General features: G+C 38.9%; 1 protein-coding gene across 3 annotated transcripts; it reads left to right on the top strand.

The window, feature by feature from the left end:
- The first annotated feature begins 540 nt into the window (after positions 1-540).
- ARL6 (ADP ribosylation factor like GTPase 6) lies at positions 541-18,081 on the top strand. Of its 3 annotated transcripts, none has more exons than XM_033518817.1 (8): positions 541-594; positions 3,165-3,315; positions 5,105-5,166; positions 6,894-6,962; positions 9,349-9,443; positions 13,133-13,262; positions 14,708-14,763; positions 17,223-18,081. In XM_033518817.1, the coding sequence occupies exons 2-8, from the start codon at positions 3,193-3,195 to the stop codon at positions 17,246-17,248; spliced, it is 561 nt and encodes a 186-aa protein (XP_033374708.1). In that variant the 5' UTR covers positions 541-594; positions 3,165-3,192; the 3' UTR covers positions 17,249-18,081. The 3 variants fall into 3 exon arrangements, with proteins under 3 accessions (XP_033374708.1, XP_033374709.1, XP_015500320.1); XM_033518818.1 differs by lacking the exon at positions 541-594 and adding an exon at positions 605-900 and having other exon boundaries at positions 3,185-3,315; XM_015644834.3 differs by lacking the exon at positions 541-594 and adding an exon at positions 606-900.
- The last annotated feature ends 928 nt before the right edge of the window (positions 18,082-19,009 follow it).

The raw sequence follows: 19,009 nt of genomic DNA, 5'->3' as shown, positions 1-19,009 counted from the left end.
TTTCCATTAGTGGCCCATAATGCCACTGCAAAGGAATCTCATCTTTCAGTCAAAACCTTCCTGATCCAGGAAATACAGCAGACCTTGAACCAATCTGTAGGGACTATGCGACGCAGCAAAAAAAAATAAAAAAAAAAAAAGAAAAATCCGAAGTGTATTTGCAGCCTCTGCGCCTGGTCTGGACAGGCTGCCTTCCTCCTCGGAACGGGAGCTGCTGTCACCACCTCGGGTGGCCGTTCGTACTTAGGGGTTTCCTTCTGTGTTAATCGCAATCCTCAAGAGGATTTATCCAATCACTCATGTTGCTGCTATGCAATGAAGAGGGACAGTGGTTGGAAACAAGCAATTCCAGAGGCGCTGGACAGGGAGAATGAAGGGACCGTACCTCAATCTCCCCCGGCCCCCACAGCCCCACAGCGGGCGGGGGCGTGGCTTCGAGCGGGCCCCGCCCCAAACCCCTCCCCGTGATTGGCCGGAACAGGCGGGGCGGGAGGGGCGGCGGGACGGGATTGGTGGGACGGGGAGGGGGCGGGGCTCCGGTTACCTCGGCAACGGCGGCGGCGCGCGGGCCCGGCCGGCACCTCCCGGGCCCAGGTCGGTGCTGCGGCCGCGGGGACGCGAGGGCCGCGCCGGGGAGGGGGGACCCGGTGCCGGCCTTCCCGGGGGACCCACCCGGTGCCGGCCTTCCCGGGGGACTCACCCGGTGCCGCTCTGGGAGAGGAGCCCCTGGCTTGGGGGAAGAGACCCGCGGCCGCTGTCGGAGCGGCTGGAGGCCTAGTGGTGCTGACGGAAGGGAGGGAAGGCCGGCCCTGGGAGCTGCGATCCCGAGCGCCCGGGCGTTGTCCCGAACTAGGTGCTTGCACCCGGTGTGCCAGAGGCCGAGCCACGCGCAGAGCCGAGGTATTTGATTTACTTCTGGTTCTGCACAGAAAGGGGCGCAGGGCGGCAAATCCTCCAAGCCAGCACGACCACTAGCAAAGCTTTACACTGTTTACACATTTTAGCAAGCAAAAGCTTTAATGTTCGGTGACTGCAAGTCACCTAGTTCTCTTATTAATTGGTATCCTCTCTTCTTTTGGCTAATGATTTTCTGGTTTCCCATGCTAATTAGTCCGTATGCTCAGTCTTTCCCTTCTTTTGGATCTTAGACCATTAAAATATATCCGGCCCTAAACCTAAAACAAGTAAATTCTACTGAAAAAAAGATTGTCTTTCTAACACGTGGACATCACTTAAAGCTTTTTTGTTGGCTGTTCTCTGTTTCATGGATTAAATCTCCTTTGTTGTTGATTAGGCTTGAAAATAGACAAAGATCAGACATGAAAGAACATCCTTTCTTAAGGAAAAAATCTTACAGAGTTTGCTGTTAAGCTCCCAGACCAGACTCTGGCTTAAGTAATTTTCAGAAATGTTTGATGTATGCTGTGTAGCATTGTAGGTAAAATATCAGCTGGCAAAAAAGAGGGAAAAAAAGGGCACCTGTGCCAGCTGTAACTACTGTAACTCTTCACAGATGAGAAAAAACAAAAATAGGGGCAGGGCAAGAAGCCAAGGGTATGTTTCTTTCCCACTGTGTTCTTAAATAATGACTGTGCTAGCTGGTAGGAAAATTTGCTATAAAAACATGGCTCTAATTAAAATGTTGCCAGGAACTCTTGTGTTTTTGGGGTTTTGGATTTAAAAGTGAAGCCCTAGAAGTATTTTTAGGGGCTTGTATTTCTTCGTTTCATTTTAGGAGTGCCTACAATGTACTTTTTTGCTCCTATCTAGAATATATAGATGATGCTTTTGATTGGATAAGAAAGGAATGTGTCTTGGAGCAGGTTTTTGTCAGGATAATTTAATAAATTAATAACAAAAGCTTTAATCACTGAGTTGTATATATGGATTAGAAAAGGAGTGAGGCATAAACCAAAGAAGGTTAGAATGAGAGACTTGCTATAACTAATGTTGGGGTTTTTTAACCTGGTAATAACTTTGTGTAGCTGCAATGTACATCATGACCAGTCCTGAATCAAAATGCACCAGATGAAGCTCTAAAAACGATCCATATATTAAGAGGAAAAATCATCCTTTAGTCAGAATGATTACTTATGTGACCTTATTCAACACAAAGTTTTAAAATCAATAAAAAGCAGTTAGCCATCATTTTGTAATCAATTACTGAAAAAGTGTGATCAAAGATTTGTTTTTGATGGGGTTTTTTTTTTAACTTTTGTCCCTCCTGCTGTGATTTCCTGGGGTAATTAAGTTTGCAACCTGAGCTGTCCACTGCTGTGTGCTTTTAATTTATTAAGAAAAAAAACAGTCTTCACCACTCCAGAAATCCTCTGACATTAATTACTTTATTATTCAAGGCATCTCATAGATTTTCAGCTGTCTGATTGCTGCAGTTCTTTCTAGTGGAATTCATTCAGGACAGACAAGGGTTATCCTCTTTGCAGAGTGCGTTTAGCCAGGTATTGCAGGGCAACACGTGATGTAAGCTCCTTTGAATGTGCCACTGCCAGGTAACTTCAGCCAGTCTGGGAAACAGCAGAGGTTTGGCATCTCCCTGACGTGTGGGTGAATGTTTTGGTGCCTGTTAGATCTATTTTAGTCAGTTTCTATTTATGGTGAATGAAGAGTTCCTAATTTATACATGTCAATATTGGCAAAACCTGTTAGAATTAGAGTTTGAGTTGAATCAACAGGGAGTGCTTTATTTAATGCAGGGTTCAGTAAGTTATGTACCAGGTGCTGAAGAAGGGAAATAGTGTTTTGTTGTCTGAATGATGGACTGCTGACAACTGGAGGTAAAGATCATGGCCCTCCTTTTGGTTTTGCTCAGTTTGGTGGGAGCCCTGGTGGCGCTGCACTTGTGCCCCTGTTTGGGCTGCTCAGAAGGATGGCAACATTTCCTGCCTGGTGAATCAAGGGCATTGTGTGATACAGACAGGGCTATAAACAGCCAGTCTACTTTGGTATCGAGGCCTCCTGGCTGTAATCAGCTTACCCTCCTTGTGCTTATGTGCAGAGCCAGCCCCTGGCACAGTATTTGTGTAAGGTCCTGCTCACACCATCCTCTCCCAGGTGTGAGGCTGCTCAGCCCCATGCCCACCCTCCGTGCCAGCGCTGCCCTGCATGTAGCACTTGTCCAACAGCTCTGATTCCCTGAACAACAGGTGATCCCTGTGATTTCCAGCCAGAGCCATGGGATTGTTTGACAAGCTGGCAGGATGGCTTGGGCTGAAGAAAAAGGAGGTTCACGTCTTGTGCCTTGGCTTGGACAACAGCGGCAAAACAACAATCATCAATAAACTTAAACCTTCAAATGTAAGTAGCCTGCTTGGTTCACTGCTGGGTGTTTGTTTGGTCTGGGTTTGCATGCTGTTATACTGGATATGCCCATGGAAAAGATGTGAAGAGCTTGTGGTTTAGTGAAACAAATATATTTTAAGACTTTCCAACTAAAACTAAGGGTAAGCATTCACACGCACATTATTTTCCAAAAAAACCCCACTGTTAATGTGGCACACTTTTGTTAAGATCACCCAGTAAGGAAGGGTTTATGATGGCTGAAATCAGGATCTGAAACAGTCACTTAAATCACTTAAATAATTGCCACAGGATTGCAGTTACAAGTGATGTCGAATGTTTAGGATTAATACAATTGTACAAGAACTAATCATGTTTATTTTAATCTCTTCCTGAAAAATAATAAGTGCATAAGAGATAACAAAATAAGAAATGAAAAGGAAGATGCACATTTAAGCATGAATTCACTAATTTTAAAGCTAAATAATTTTCAGAATCAGTACTGCTAATACTTGCAGTTCATTCACCCAGTGAAAAGTGTTTAAGGCCACTAGAAGTGAATAATACTCTGAGCAAAAATGAGAGTAGGATCACCTTGTTTCTAGATATTTTTATGGGCTAGAAATAGATGAATTTTGGTCAGCATGTTCAAAGCCAAAAGTTGTGCATCTTGGTTATATGCATCTGGGAAACTGATTTCTGCTGTTTATATCAGGACACAGTGTTTTTATTATTATTATTATTATTATTAATTTTCATTGAATTTTCCCTGATAAGTCCACTGGACATTTAAAAAGTGTGACATAGTGAAGAGTCTGCTACTCTTCCATTCCTGGCAATTATTTTTCCACTGAAAATTGAGTAGATTTATAAACAAAGTCTATAAACTGCTTGCTATCTGCTTCCAGTTGTTTGGTAGAAAGGCTACAGTTTGTACCAGACAAATTGTATCTTTATGTAATTACTGAGACCTTTTTTGTAGAGGGTTTTTATGTCATGCCTTAAGCAGTAAAGGATTCCTAAATAAAGTTGAATGCAGACTTGAAGATTTATCACAATAATGGGCATTAGAGAAGCTCTCAGGGGATTTACATGAGTAGAATAAATGGAATTTATTTGTAATGAGAATTTATAGGAAGATAACTTTGCATCCAACTTGTGGAAGTCCTACCCTTGCAAGACATGCCAAATAGTCTAGCATGTGACAAATGTCATTAGGTCAAAGTTAATAAAACTGTTTATTTTTAGTAAGTTCAATGGACAGGTGATTTTGAGGGGTCTGGGCCTACCCAGTCTCCTTAAGAACTGCTGCTTTACCCCCAGAGCAATATATCAGGGCCTGGCAAATCCAAATGTTTTTCCATCTGTCTGCAGTTGCTTCTGCTGGACCTGCCTATGGATGGTGTTTGGAATAAGGGGCTCTATGAGTCAGTGCAAGGATTGCATGTCACTTTCTCAGACAGCTCTGTAATCTATGGGATGTGACCTTTCTTCCTGCTCAATATCGATGCTTCTTAGAGGAGCTATTCTTTTCCACCAACTTAGCTGAGAGGTTCCTTGACCAGCTCAGTAGTAAATCAGACAGATCTCTTAGCAGTGCTTTGTGTTTTGACAATTCCAGTAGCATTCACTTTATTCTCCAAAAAAAACCCAAAACCTTTGATTCTAAATGCCTTTACTTTTGTGGGAACTAATATTGCACAGTTTGGGGCAAAAATAAATCTGTAATATATTCATGTTTCACATATATTTCCGTGTTTGCGTTTTCTCATTTGATTGTAAAATCTGTGCTTTCTTTCCTTCTAAGGCTCAAACTCAGGACATCGTTCCAACAATAGGATTCAGTATAGAGAAATTCAAAACTTCAAGGTAGTATTTTCTGTCTTCATTAGCAGTACTGGTTATTACACAATAGTTGCACTTAATTATCTCTTTCAGTGGGTTTGTAACTGAGTATCATGTGTGGTGGTGTAATGACATGACACTGCAGTTTGTTGAAATGTAGTTTCACCACAAGACCTGATCATCTTCCAGAACTGAGTGTGTTACAATATAATGTGTGTTTTGCTGCTATAAAACTATTTTTTAAAAAATTAAAATTTTGTTTGTTTGTTTTATTGCAGCAGCGTGTATAAATATCTGATCCCTGTCTATTGAGAGTTTCAGAATAGGGCACTGTTACAGAGTGGAGAAAAGACATCTGCTGAGGTGGCAGCCTGTATTCCACTCTCAATCTGGTAACCTAAATTAAGCACTCTCACTGGAGGTACTCTGAACAGATTGCAGTGTAATCTCATTAAATGCAAAAGGATGGCTACGGCATTAGCAATGCAAAGGTGGCAGGAGCAAAGGCCAGGAAACAGAGTAATAAGTCATTAGTTGAATGAAGGTTAAGATTTAGATTAAGAATGTGGTGACAAGAGGATATTTCAAGGAGGCAGCATCATTTTGTTATTTTGTAGCCTTCACTGGATGTGAAGTGTTTGTTTCAGTATGTCCAGTTAGTCTTCAAACCAAGCAGTGTAGCCTCACTGGGTGGGAGATCTGCAAGAAAATTGTTTGTTCCTTGAGCTGGTAGTGAGACTGAGAGGTTTTGTATTTCTCTAAGAGCTTCTACAACTGAGCTCTGTCTCAGTAAAGTACATCAGACAGGTTTGGGACTTCCTGTGTGAGAATGTAAATTAATTTCTATTGCTTTTTTTATTCTCATGATGATGACCTGTAAATACACCATGTAGAATGATTAAAAAGCCCAAAGCAACCCCTAAAAAACCCACCCAAAACCTCAAACTCTACAAACTGACAAACCCACAACTCTATGTCTGGACATAGAGTGGAAAAGATGTCTGGAGAGCTTCCTTTTCCCAACCTCATTGTTTTGGTGTGGCCTCCACTTGGGGAGCTACTTAGGGCTACCCGAAAAAGGACAGCCTAATTCTGAAGTCAATGTTGCCTCTGTAAACATTTCAGGAGCAGATGAGAACTTATTGTGGTGTTCAGTAAGTTGCCTTGCTGTATGTAGTGTTTGGGTGAAATCTCACAGTGGCAAAGACAGCTCTTTGTAGCTTGCTCATCTGAACTCACCTGTTTTTACCAAAATGTGATTTCTTTTTTTTCCTAAAGGTAGAATTTATATATTTTTTTTAAAAAGCCTTTTATTTTGCATACATTTATACCTGTCTAGGGTATAGAATTTAACACAGGCCGTGGATTTTAAGTCATGGTTCATCTGAACTTCATGTACTCATAAACAATATTTGATACCAGCATGATAGAGAGACCAAATGGAACCTTCTTTTGCAATTGATGTAACTTTAAATAATTGGTTTAGTTGTTTCATTCTTATAATAAAAAATTCTTATAAAGTATTTTCCATTGTGAAATATTTCTATAATAAGACTGCAAAACTGAGTAGGATAATTTGAAGGATAATGCAACCAGAGTTTCTTTGTTTCTTTGGGAATTTTTCTCAGTTGATTTGAATTCAAATTGATCTGGCTTTTTTTTTTTTTTTTTTTGTCAGGGTAGCAAAGGAAATAGATGTGGTTTGGGTTTTGTTCTTTTTTCTGGGCCTCATGCACTTCTTTTCTTTGCAGTTTGTCTTTCACAGTGTTTGATATGTCAGGTCAAGGGAAATACAGAGACCTCTGGGAACATTACTACAAGTAAGCCTATAATTTATTTTAAAGCATTGCTGTTCGTATTAATTGTTGTGTGAGTTATTTAGACAGAAGTATGATAATATCTAGTGGTTAGAAATGATTCAGAGAAGGCTTATACCTGATGTTTGACAGAAGGTTTATTATGGATAAATAAAACTTTCTGTTGTAACAAATGAAAGTTTTTATTTGCTGTTATTCTGTGCTTTTGGGGACAACTTGGGGGAACATACTAGAGGTGAGATTTAAATGTTGAAACCTGAAAAACAATCCTGTAAGAAAGCTCAAGATCAGTTAGGTTTCCAGTTTTTCTGTTCTTCTGTGAGTCAGCGACTTAAAACCTGCAAAATATTGGCTGATGGCTGAGGTTTTTAGAGATGAGGGAAATGAGCCTTAGAGAATAAGGCACGTGTATGAATGAGCATTCTTAATGTTATTTATTAAACAGGATACTCTCTGTACTTTATAACACTCTGGTATTGCCTTTTGGTAATAGATGGACACCATTCTCTGGTTCTGGAGCTTTTAGTGAAACTTAATCTTTATTTGCATTGTCTCATTGCTGTTCTGTAATGCCTGATCCTGATCTAGATAACATGAACAATACTAAATACTAAATACTCCATGCAGAAGTAGCTTGGAGAAATAGAAGGGAGAAATTCTGAAGATTATAATATTGATTAAATATTAATATCAGTTGTGTTAGAGCTTAAATTGTTTTTTAATTGGAGATTAATGCTTCCTCTCCTTCCTGTGCAAATTGTGTTAGCATTGAAAACATTTGGCCAGGAGATCTTCATTGTTCAAGACTGTTAGATTTGCATTTCAGTAACTGATGCCCTCAGGCTACTCTCAAAATGCTAGCAGAGTGCTTCATAAGCAAATAATTTTTATGATTTCTGTATTTAATGCAGTAACTTATCCCTTGTGGGGCATAAATGGCTTTTTCATCTTAACAATAACTCCCTAACAGTAAGGGAGTTTTTTAGGTTATGCTGACAGTGAAATATGCACTTGTATCCACCTCTGGACCTGATCCAGTACAGTAGGGACATAATTAAGATTAACTTCTAAGAATAGTATAAAATCAATAATTAGTATTAAATAAAAATATTAATAAAACACATGCTGTTCAGTTTATAAAGTTAAGTAATATTTAGTTTTGTAGGAAATGAACTCTGGGCAAGTGTCAAAGTAGTTGACTTGGAGTCCTTCAAGTCTGGGCTTTTCTTTTGTTTAGCTTGAAACTATTTTCTAGGTCATCCTCTAAATACATTTATCTTAAATAATCCCAAAGTCATGTTGTCTCCCTATCCCTGTTACTTCTTTGTGAAGTTATTTTTTTGGTGGTAAATACATGCCAGTACTCTTGATTCCTCTGGTAAAACACTCTCTGCTCATGAAAATTGCTTAGGCGTTTTCAGCTAATATGCAAAAGCTTTATTTACTAAAGGTTCTGTACACCACAAAAGAATGGGCCTCCTCATACAGTCTTGGGCTGCTCAGGTTATTTCTGGTTTGCAGCAGGTATAGAACCGTTTCTTATCAAAATACAAAGATAGATGGTGCTGGAGGCTAAAGAATGTACTCATAATGGTCTCTTAGAGAAATGTAAAGTGAAGGAGAAGTGAATATCACATTAAAATATAAAGTAAATATACTTTCTGCAGGTGTTTGTAACAGGTGAATTATGAATTAGTGAGACTTTATTTGGTTTTCAAAACAAGTTTCAATCAATGGAACATGAAGTCATAAAATAACAGTAACATTCTGAAATAATGAGTTGATTAGTTGCATATATGGTGTCACTGTGATCATACTGCCAGCAAAATGTCCTAATGATTTGAAATAGTTGAAAATTTTCACCTGTTATTTGAAAAAAAAAAGAAAGATCCTCTTTATGCAGGATATGTAAAAATTAAAATTACCTGCATATGCCTAGCTCTGGATACAAGTTTTTTTATAAAATGGTATTTGACCTTTCTCTAAATAAACTTTAGTACAGGAAATACAAAATTTCCATAAAGATCTGTCTTTATGTTTGGGTTTTTTTGTGCCTGACCACAATGTCAAAATAGCATTTGGTTACATTTTGAGTTAATTTTTCAGTCAGGGTAGTAAAATAAAGCTTTTCTAGAAGGTGTGTGGAGATTGAACCTTGTAGGGGCAGGTAACAACCTCATATATCTAAAAAAAAATTATGCATGTTACCAAAAGATTGAATTTCAGAAATAAGACTGGGTTGAAATGTTAATGGTAAATAACAATGACAAAAATTAGAGGAAAAATCAGGTTTGTTTGGACTATTTTCTTGGTTTTTCTTCTGAAGCCTTTTCTTATTTACAGTTTGAGAACCTATAATTTGCCTCTTTGCTCTTTTTATGTTATGCAGAGAAGGCCAAGCCATTATTTTTGTCATTGATAGCAGTGACAAATTAAGAATGGTTGTGGCCAAGGAAGAACTTGACACCCTTCTGAATCATCCAGGTGAGGAGGCTTTCTTCCGCTTCTGTGTCCATATTTGTTATGTTGTCTTAAGAAAAGCCCTTTTCTGACACATTCTGAGTACTTTGCAAGTATTTTAACCATTCATGAATATTAGAACAATAATAGTCTTCAAAAACTTGGGTTTGGTTTTTTATCTATTCTCATGTAGAAATTGGTCACGCTTCAGCTTTCTACACTGAGTTGGGTTGGTCTCTTATTAATCAATATAGATCAAAATTTACATTGTTTTGAGGGAGAATAGACTTTGAGTTGGAAGCTGGAGAGGCTTCTTGTGTTGACCAGACAAAACTTGTCTCCCTGTCTGTTTTTTCCTTGAAGACAGCTAATTCCTTTAATGTAACATTTAACTTTCTTTTGTCGTCTTCGTTATAATTTTTTATGCTTTAGCCAGAAATAAGGAGGGATATTTGCACCAGTCAGTTTCAATTCACTATGGAGGAGGATATGAGAGAATTCATGATCAGGGTCTTGGTTTTAGGGGTTTGGTTTGGGATTTCTTATGTGACACTGCACCTTAATTAAGTTCTGGTATCAGTCAATTCTTTGCCTTTCCATATGTCCAACATTACTGGGATGTGTCTGTAAGAAATATGCAGTTTTGACTTTCAGCACTTTTGGTAGTTCTCTGCCTAACCAGAATATAGAACTACATGAAGGAAGTTCAAAAGTGAAATAATCCTGTGATTCCTTAATTATTTATTAAACTGATAGAACCTTAACTTGTGGGATTCCCATGCTGAAAATAAGAAAGGAAAAGCTGACTTGCATTTCTAAGAAAAGCAATGTGTGATAGGGACAAATATGTTCCCATGACTTTGTTTTCCATGAAGACTGTATGTAACACTTTAATTCATCAACAAAGATGCTGGAGCTGACTGGGCCTTGTTATTCTCTAATTTCTCATTCAAGGGTATGGGCTACTTCAAATGCAGACACTGAAAAGATAATGTTACAAAAGTCCCAGGGAGGATGAGGTGAGCCAAAGGCTGCAGGTGGATTACACAGACTCCAGGGCACTTTGTACCAAGTCAGGAATTAACTGCAGCACTAAAAGCCAATTCTGTTGGTAAAGAGGAACCACACACAGCCAAGGGTTAGAGGCAAAGCTGCCGGAAGAAGTTACTGGTTTAATACAGGGCAGGAGGGTGAAAATGTTTAGATGGAGTAGAAGCAACCTTAAGTGGGGCTTTTCATTTAGGCATTAATAGGTCACTAATGCTGACCTAGCAGGTCAGTGCTGTCCAGTTGTTCATGAATTTGATGAATTTGTGTCTTCAAGTTCAAAAGACCAGGCTCTGGCCACTGAGCGCACAACCAGGAGACAGCAATTGCGGATTTCTGTCTTGCAGTGGTTTAGCTTCAACACAGCAACAGTGTTACTGATTTATCAGTTCTGATATTTCACATCTAAGAGAACCAAAGAGCTGAAAAAGTTTTTCTAGGATAATGTTCAATCAAAGTAGCTGTTAGGTGAATCCATATATAACTGGTTTGCTATATCAGTATACTTTTTTTGTATTAGTGTTCTGCCTTTCTTGCTGAATGCTCTACTTTCTCCTAGTCTATGCTTCTGTCTGTGTCATCCTCCTGGAGTGGTTTAAATGTACATGCTTACCTAAGTTTGAAATGAAATCTAATCAATTCCTATCTCTGAAAATCTTAGCAACCCCACAGTAAAACAGTTCCCTGTCTCTTTGCCAGGCTTTGCCTGAGGGAAAGGGAAGGGAATGTGTCCTGTGAAGCATTAATGGAGTTAGAAGTTCTACTAGGTGGGACTTTTGTGAATCAGAGCTATAAATTATTTTTACTTACATTAATGGACAATGCCCTCTTCAATTAACAGCTTTAATGATAGCTGTATCATATTTTGGTTTTTCACTAAAATTTCATTCTTCAGCACTTTGAAAGATGGTAGCTGTAGATTACCTGGATTAGACGATGACTCTTGGGTCACTTCACCTCCAGCACATGCTTCTAAACTAAACTGAAATTCTTGTAAACTTGAAATTCTTTGTGTAAAATTGCACATCACGCATTTAATGTCTGGAATATTTTTTAACGTGTTACTTCATAGCCACTTGCAGCTAGAAAGGTTTGCTTTCCACTAGTAACTGTGAAAAGTGTGCACATTAGGAAATAAGACAGATTTTTGTGACCATGACTTTATGTAGCAAATATCTTTGGGTGTGCATTATGAGTCTGGGTGGGTAGGTTGTGCCCTTTCTAATTGTTTAGGAAAACACTGGAAACTCCTTGATTAACTTGGCTGTTTGCATATGTGATGTCAGTTAATTTATGTGGTTTTAATTTACCCATAACCTGCAACCTGTGGGTACATGGGTTCATTTAGTTATACTGTAAATTTATATAGAAGTTTCAGTCAGGAAACTCAATAGCTGTCCAACTGTGGAATCAAAACAGACTGAATTATACTGTGCTTTTATTTTGAGGCCTTTGACTTGTGTTTATGGATATCAGAGGGCAAAAGAGATCCAAATAGGGTAAATAGTTTGTGAAAATGGTCAGTGTTTTGATCAGCACTTATCATCTGTGAATAATGAATATGGACAGGCAGTGTTATCTCCACTGATTGTGTGGAAAGATTTAATAGGAAGGTGGAAAAGAACATAATTGGGAAAGCTCAAACCATTTCAGCACTGAGAGTTTGTTGGGATTTGGGGGGTTTTTATCGTCTTCCTGCCCATTGGCAGGGGCAGATGGCTTATGTTTGACATTTTAAAATAAATTCTTACCTACTTCCCTGTGTGAAATAACATTTTCTTTCTACTGTTTTGAAAAGAGCCTGTGTAGCAATTTTCATTGAGATGGTAGAGTGTAAGTTCATTTCCTATCAAGCACTGATGGATAAAATAAAACCTAGATTTTCTTCTAATTCTGGATATCATCCTTTGTATAAATAAAATTAAAAACTCTGAGAGTTAGTCTTGGTGCTGACAATTTTTTGGCAGTGTTACATCTGTAACTTTGAAAAGACTATACTTTGCTTCCTTTCAATCACCATATAATTTTTTAGGGCAATCTGTGGGGTTTAAGCTCGTCTATGTGTAAGTATCCCAGAAACTACCAGACTACTTTGGTCTGTAGTTCTGTCTGCTACCTGCAGGAGCTTCTGGAGAAGTCCTTCAAGGGAAGGTAGAATGAAGGATGTCCAGTTATGTGCATTTTTTTCCAATTTTATAAATTCTTTGAAGTAATGGATGCTTTCTAGGACTCTAAAGGATAATTCAGACTACCCTTCTCAACTGTTGTTGTGACATTATGAATGAACACAAGTGATTTTTTTTCCATCCATTTTATACATCAGTCCTCACTAAGCAGAGATGTGCAGTGTTTGTAGGCATTGGTTTGATCTCTTGTTCCTCAGCTTCACCAGCAATTCCTATCTCCAGGTTGAAGTGTAGGTATAAGGTAGGGGGAGAGGGGGTGGAAGATTCCAAAGCCTGCAAGGAGATTTGTGAGCATTCTGGAAGCATGCAGCAGAGGCCAGGTGACCCAACAGTGTGTGCATCTTGGTAGGATGCAACCTTCAGAGAATTTGCAGCTACAGGTGAGCAAAATACCTTCCTGTGCTGTTTGCACCTTGTTACATGCAGAGATTAATGAGTGTTGCCTCATGTCCTGAGGGTTCTGTCTCTGCTCATCCCTAGATATTAAGCACCGTCGACTGCCTATTCTCTTCTTTGCTAACAAGATGGACCTCAGGGATGCAGTGTCATCTGTGAAAGTGTCTCAGTTGCTGTCCTTAGAAAACATCAAAGACAAGCCCTGGCATATCTGGTAAAGTTCTCTTTTTCCATCCATTTATTTGCATTACTTTGTGCATTCCTATGTTAGCCTTGTTGTGCCACTCACTACTGTATAAAATAAATGGAGTAGATAAAAGACAGATTCCACTTGTGAAACAGTAGTAATTTTAAAATACTTACAGTGAAACTGACTTTAAATGTACAGTGCATTCATTTAGACTGTGTCTTTAAAGTTTTCCCAGCAGAACTGTTAGCCAAGTAAAGGAATGCAGGATTTCCAGTGAAATCAGAAAGCAGAGTTGATATGAGAAGAATGGTTGCCATTATGTTTTTCTGGGAAATGGAGCAGAATTGTTATCAGAGTGCTTCTGTTAGATTACCTTGCAGGATTGAGAATATCAGTAATAAAACCTTTGGAGGTTTTTTCTACTCTGGAGATGCTTCAGTAAATTGTTGTTGAAAGGCCCTGTAGTAAACTGTTCTCTTCTGAATAAAAAGGGATACTGTACTCTGTACTCTGTCATGTTTGAGTGGATTTTTAGTTGTAGAAGCGAGTATTTTCTTCCTGAAGGATCTAAGCTTTACTTAGTGCAGGTGTTCACAAAGAAAAAACACTCCTTTTATCAGAAGTGCTTTATAGAAGTTGGCTTTTTGTCCTATTAAAGTCCTCAGCTGTTACAAATAAAAGTGAAATCAGCAGCTAAATGCTGCTGAAAGCTACAATTTTCATTTAAGGCCCTTTAATGTTAAACTTGATTACCTGGACATAGTTTTTGTCCAAAAATCATACTCATGAATTCTCAAGTTTCTTGGAAAATCATTTTATAGGGAACTGCAGTTACAGTTCAGATTTACTGCTGTGCTGCTTTTGATGAATTGAAGAATGAAGAGCATTTAAACAGTTATCCCCCAGTGATTCAGAAGGTGCATTTACACTGCTCTCAGCACAGCAGAATAGTTTTATACATGAACAGACACTCCTGGGGTTGCTGTTACAATGAAGTGTGTACATACACACATAATTCCTCCTTCCAGTACTCCAGCATTCTCACTGTGTGTAGGAACCGCATGGAGGACATTTGGGCTTGATCATCTTGAAGGTCTTTTCCAGGCTAAATGATTCCATGATTCATGGATGCTGTTGGAAGGAGTAAACATCTTTCACAGCATTGTCTGAGGAAGGAGGTGCTGCAGAACAATGTGTCTGCCCCGTGTGGGAGCTCTCCCAGAGCCCCCTGTGTTCTAGGAATGATTGTGCCTTGAAACTGGAATTAAAATAGATCACATTGTGAAATGGTGTTTCCCTATGGGGAAGGTACCATATATCATTTGAGGAGCAGTCTTCTCCATGGGAGGAAGACTTAAGGAAAGTGTATCTGATGCTACATTGCAATTATGTAAATTACAAGTTTAGTGATGACTCACCTAAAACTGGTATTTTTACAATGTTTTTGAAATTTGATTTGTTTCTTTCAGTGCCAGTGATGCTCTTAAAGGAGAAGGATTACAAGAAGGTGTGGACTGGCTCCAAGGTATATCATATGTAATTCTCTTGCTCTGTTTTCATTCTGTTAAACTCTTTCATTTTGTAAGGTATTTTTCTTTATTATTTCCTTTGTTTTCTTTCTGTCCATTTCTGCTGTCAGATCAAATTACACAGTGAGTACTAAAGCTCTATCTTGTATTTGTCTTTTATTTACCTCCTTAGAGTACACAAAACATCATGTGGGCTTCCCTGACCAAAGTGTGTATTATGAAATACTAATGCACACTCTTGCAAACAGTGTAGCACTTTCATTTAAGCAATACCAGCTCCTGCACTTCAGTTTCTGATTGTGGTAGTTCAGTTTCTTTAATTTATTCTTAATATCCTGTCCCTGTTGTACATAACTTAATGTTATGTATCAAGAAATGGTGAAAGAAAGTAAGCCAAGTAGGCAGACAGATACACTGGTTATAATTATACACCTTCAGCTCTTTAATCCAGAGCCAAAAGAAGAACTTCTTACACTATAACGATTATAGGACATGCAGACACTCCTAACTGCATGGAAAATATCAGATCCAGCTTGGATGATGTCTGACATCCAGCATCTTTAATTACAAACTTGGTACAGATGTCGTGTCTCCTCCTGTTGTGTGTTGGTAAGGCTCTGGTGTCTCTTGTCCTCCTGCTCAATGTTTAGATTAGTGAAGTGTGGCATCGTTTTGGCAGACTGATATCCCAGTTGAGCTCCCTGACTGGCCTTGATGGTGCTGTGAAGTGCTTCGGGTGCTGCGGGCTCAGCTGAACTGCAGCAGCCGCCTGTGCTGTGCCCCGCTGGCCAGCGGGTGTCAGCGCTGGCCCGGGGACAGAGCCTCCTTCCGAAGGGGTAACAGCCAGCCCTGGCCCGGGTTTCCTCATCCCCACTGCTCTGGGGACACCACACTGTCCTTTCTGCTTAGACTCGTCCTGCTGACTAGAAAAAGATGGTTTGTTTTACCGAGGTATTGTAGAGTACAAAAACATTCGGTCATGTTTTCAGAGGGAGGGCTGCTTGCCAAAACTAGCCTTCAGAAAAAGATTTACTGCCTTACAGAGGACCAGTGATGTTTCCTCCACCAGTTAAAATAATTCTAGGGTGGGAACCAGCATCTTGGCATGGGGTTTCCTCCTCTCCTGTATCCTATCATCATAGAGGCAGATTCCAAATCATAATTTTTCCTAATTTCAGGCATAGTTCTGGCTTAGTTCATGTTTTTTTGCTATGTTCAGGGTCTCTGCTTCTCTTGGAGGAACCTTTAGAGTTTCAGTCCAAATTTTAGGTTTGTACATAGATCCATTCTACTTAAAAGGATCTCAAATACTTGTGCAAATATTTTCTGACAAAATATTTAAGTTATATATGTAGATTTTTTTTAAGCACAGCAAGCAGATGCTTCTGCTGTCACTCACATAGCTCTTCACGTCTTATGGGGTGTTAAACTTCTTAATTTTCTGAGCTGAAAATCCTCATGGATGGATTCCATCTGAAAATTTCCTTTAACTCCCTGGTTCAGTGAATCCAAAAGCTTAAGAGTGGTTGAGTTTAAACTGTACTGTTAACTAAGACACGTAATTTGGCAATTAAATATTTAAAAGGCTGAATACTTTGATATTTCAAGGACAAATTTTTACTCTTGATTCTCCTCATTCCTAGAGCACTAGATGGAAATATTTGGAACAGCTCTGTAGCTTTGGTAGTCCCTAAATCACAGCCTGGGGATGCCATAAAATTCAGGGGAGGAAATGACACCTGGTGAATGAGTGCACAATTCTTGTCAGCAGCCAAGCTTTCCTTTGTTTCTCTTTCCAGACCCATTTCACAATTAGGGTGGCAGGGACAGAAAGTTTTTTGGTTTCTTATTCCTAGTGAAGGCTGAGTTTGCTATTTTCCTGTTTTGTAATAGGGTTGCTTTTGCAACTGCACATCCTCTGTAGGGTAAAACAAACCTGTTTTTACATTTTGTAATGGGATGCTGGATGCTTTTGGTAACCAAGAAAATGTTTGAAGTGAGTTGAGAAGTGGCAATCAGGCAGCAATATGGAGAAATGTGTCTACTGAGAGCAAAGATTTCATGAGTTATTCAAAACCAAACTTTAAATCTTTGGCTGTTGGGCAGTTCATGTTCAGTTAAGTGGAATCCAAAATGTGTACAAGGAATTGAAATGCACGCTTCATAAAGCAATCTTCCGTGTCTTATTGTCATCAAAGTGATCTTATAAGCCTGGAGATGATAAAAATTTAATTAGGTGGAAGAGTCTCCCTGCTTAATTAGCAAGATTTGGGGAAAACAACTTGGCTGTACAGGAATTTCAGAAGTGGGTGAGAGAGCAAGTTGGAAACAACTCTGCATTGTCCCCCATTCTTGCAACTACACCGAAATACCTAGATCTATTTTATGATTTCAAAAAGCAAAATGCAGCAAGAATTCATCTTGTGCTAAACTAGATGTTTATTTTTATTCACAGGTCAGATGCAAGCAATGAAGACATGAGAGATAAATAAAGGATCTATGGGGTTCTTTTGTACCCTTTGTCAGTAGGTGAACAAGTTCCTTGGAAAGGAAGAATGATTTGAAGAAGATGAACAGTTCAGCTAAAATATCCTGTATTGACTTGTTTCATTTTAGTATCTCTTCCATGAAAACTGAATGTAGACAACCTAGCACCTCAGGTATGCACATTAATGAATTAAATCTTGTGACTGGAGAGCATATACAAAAATAAAAAAACAAAAATATTTGTGTTATTAATAAACATCTTCTTTCATTTGAGGTTCAGGTGATAACTGGCCATCAGGAAATTCCCCTCTGTTTTTTGGGGGGACTCCTTTTGAGCAAATGGGAATATTTATTTTCCAGAGAAAAAATAATCAACATTTCCTGAAATCCAGCTACATAAGATACCTACTGATTTTAGGTGCCCAGTCTTAGGCATTAGTGCCATTTTTTTATATTAAAGTTTGACATTGGGTTTTTATTATCCATCTCTAATAGACTTCTATAAGAATATTTTGATTAAAGATACAAGGATTCAGTTGTTCAGTGTATTTGGTACAGATGATTGCAGATGTTTATAAGAAATTGCTTTTAATGAAATGTTATAATTTGTTTTTGTGATTATGCCATGGTTATATTTGCATTCCCATCAATAAAACTTAAAATATATGACATGCCCTGATTGGGTTTTTTAACTTTAATATGTTCATTAATAGTCTTCACATCCTAGAGATTTTTTGTTTTCTATTAGTTTCATTTGGAATTTGTTTATCCATATTCAATACTGTGGATGTAATAAAATGGTATCTCTGTTGCCAAGGTTTTTTTAATTAATTGCATATTTTTTTTACACTACCTAATCAACTAGACTGCTCTTCACATACCTAAGGAGCATAAGAATCACAGGATGGGTCAGACTGGAAGGGACCAGGGTGGGGTCATCTGGCCCAACCTCCCTGCTAAGGTAGGATAGGACCATCCCAGAGCACGTGGAACAGGATTGCATCCAGGTGGTTCTGGAATATGCCCAGTGAGGGAGACTCCACACCCACTCTGGACAATCTGTTCCAGTGCTTGGTCACTGCACAGTAAAGTTCTTCCTCATGTCCAGGCAGAATTTCCTGTGCATCTGTTTCTTGCAAGTTGTATTTCAAACACACAGTTAAGGGACAGCTCACTGGTTTACTAGATCATTATTATGAAGTGTATTATATACTTCTGTTGTCTATAAAGACTGTTTTACTTTCAAAAATAAATTTAAAAAACTTTCTGGCTCCAAAGATGTGCCATAGCTAACAAATTAAGAACTCTATATTTTGTTCTGCCCTCTCTTCCCTTTCAATCCCTCTGCCCTCATTCAGGAAAGAGCAGACTGACCCTGGCAGTGCTGAAGACTCCATTTAACTCAGTGATTACCTGATCCCTGTGGGACATGTAATATGCAGCTCTTGCAAAAGCTTCCCCCCACACCCATTAGCATATAAAACACACAAATGTTCTGTCAGCATGCCTTCTAGGCCTCACTTCACAGAGGAATATTTGGAGCAAAGGGAGCTGAAATGGGAGAACAGTGTCATGTACTCTCATTTATTAAATAGTTAAATTTAACTCCCCTGCTTTGCCAGGAGAAAATCTCACTGTAAGAAATCTTTCTTACACGATGCTGTGGTTCTTACAGTTCAGTTTGTCGTGGAAGTATGTTCATGTCTTTTTCTGTGACAGTGTTGGCCTTTTGTCAACTCTGAATCTAAGTATCTA

The sequence above is a fragment of the Parus major genome, chromosome 1, assembly GCF_001522545.3.
Source record: "Parus major isolate Abel chromosome 1, Parus_major1.1, whole genome shotgun sequence".
Taxonomy (NCBI): Eukaryota; Metazoa; Chordata; class Aves; order Passeriformes; family Paridae; genus Parus; species Parus major.
The sequence above is the reverse complement of the archived record's forward strand: the minus strand, read 5'-3'. Positions and strand labels throughout refer to the sequence as shown.

Coding starts and splice junctions, on each gene's coding strand:
- ARL6 (XM_033518817.1), top strand. CDS start 3,193: ATGGGATTGTTTGACAAGCTGGCAGGATGGCTTGGGCTGAAGAAAAAG. Junction 13,263..14,707: donor GACAAGCCCTGGCATATCTG/GTAAAGTTCTCT, acceptor TGTTTCTTTCAG/TGCCAGTGATGCTCTTAAAG. Junction 14,764..17,222: donor AGGTGTGGACTGGCTCCAAG/GTATATCATATG, acceptor TTTTATTCACAG/GTCAGATGCAAGCAATGAAG.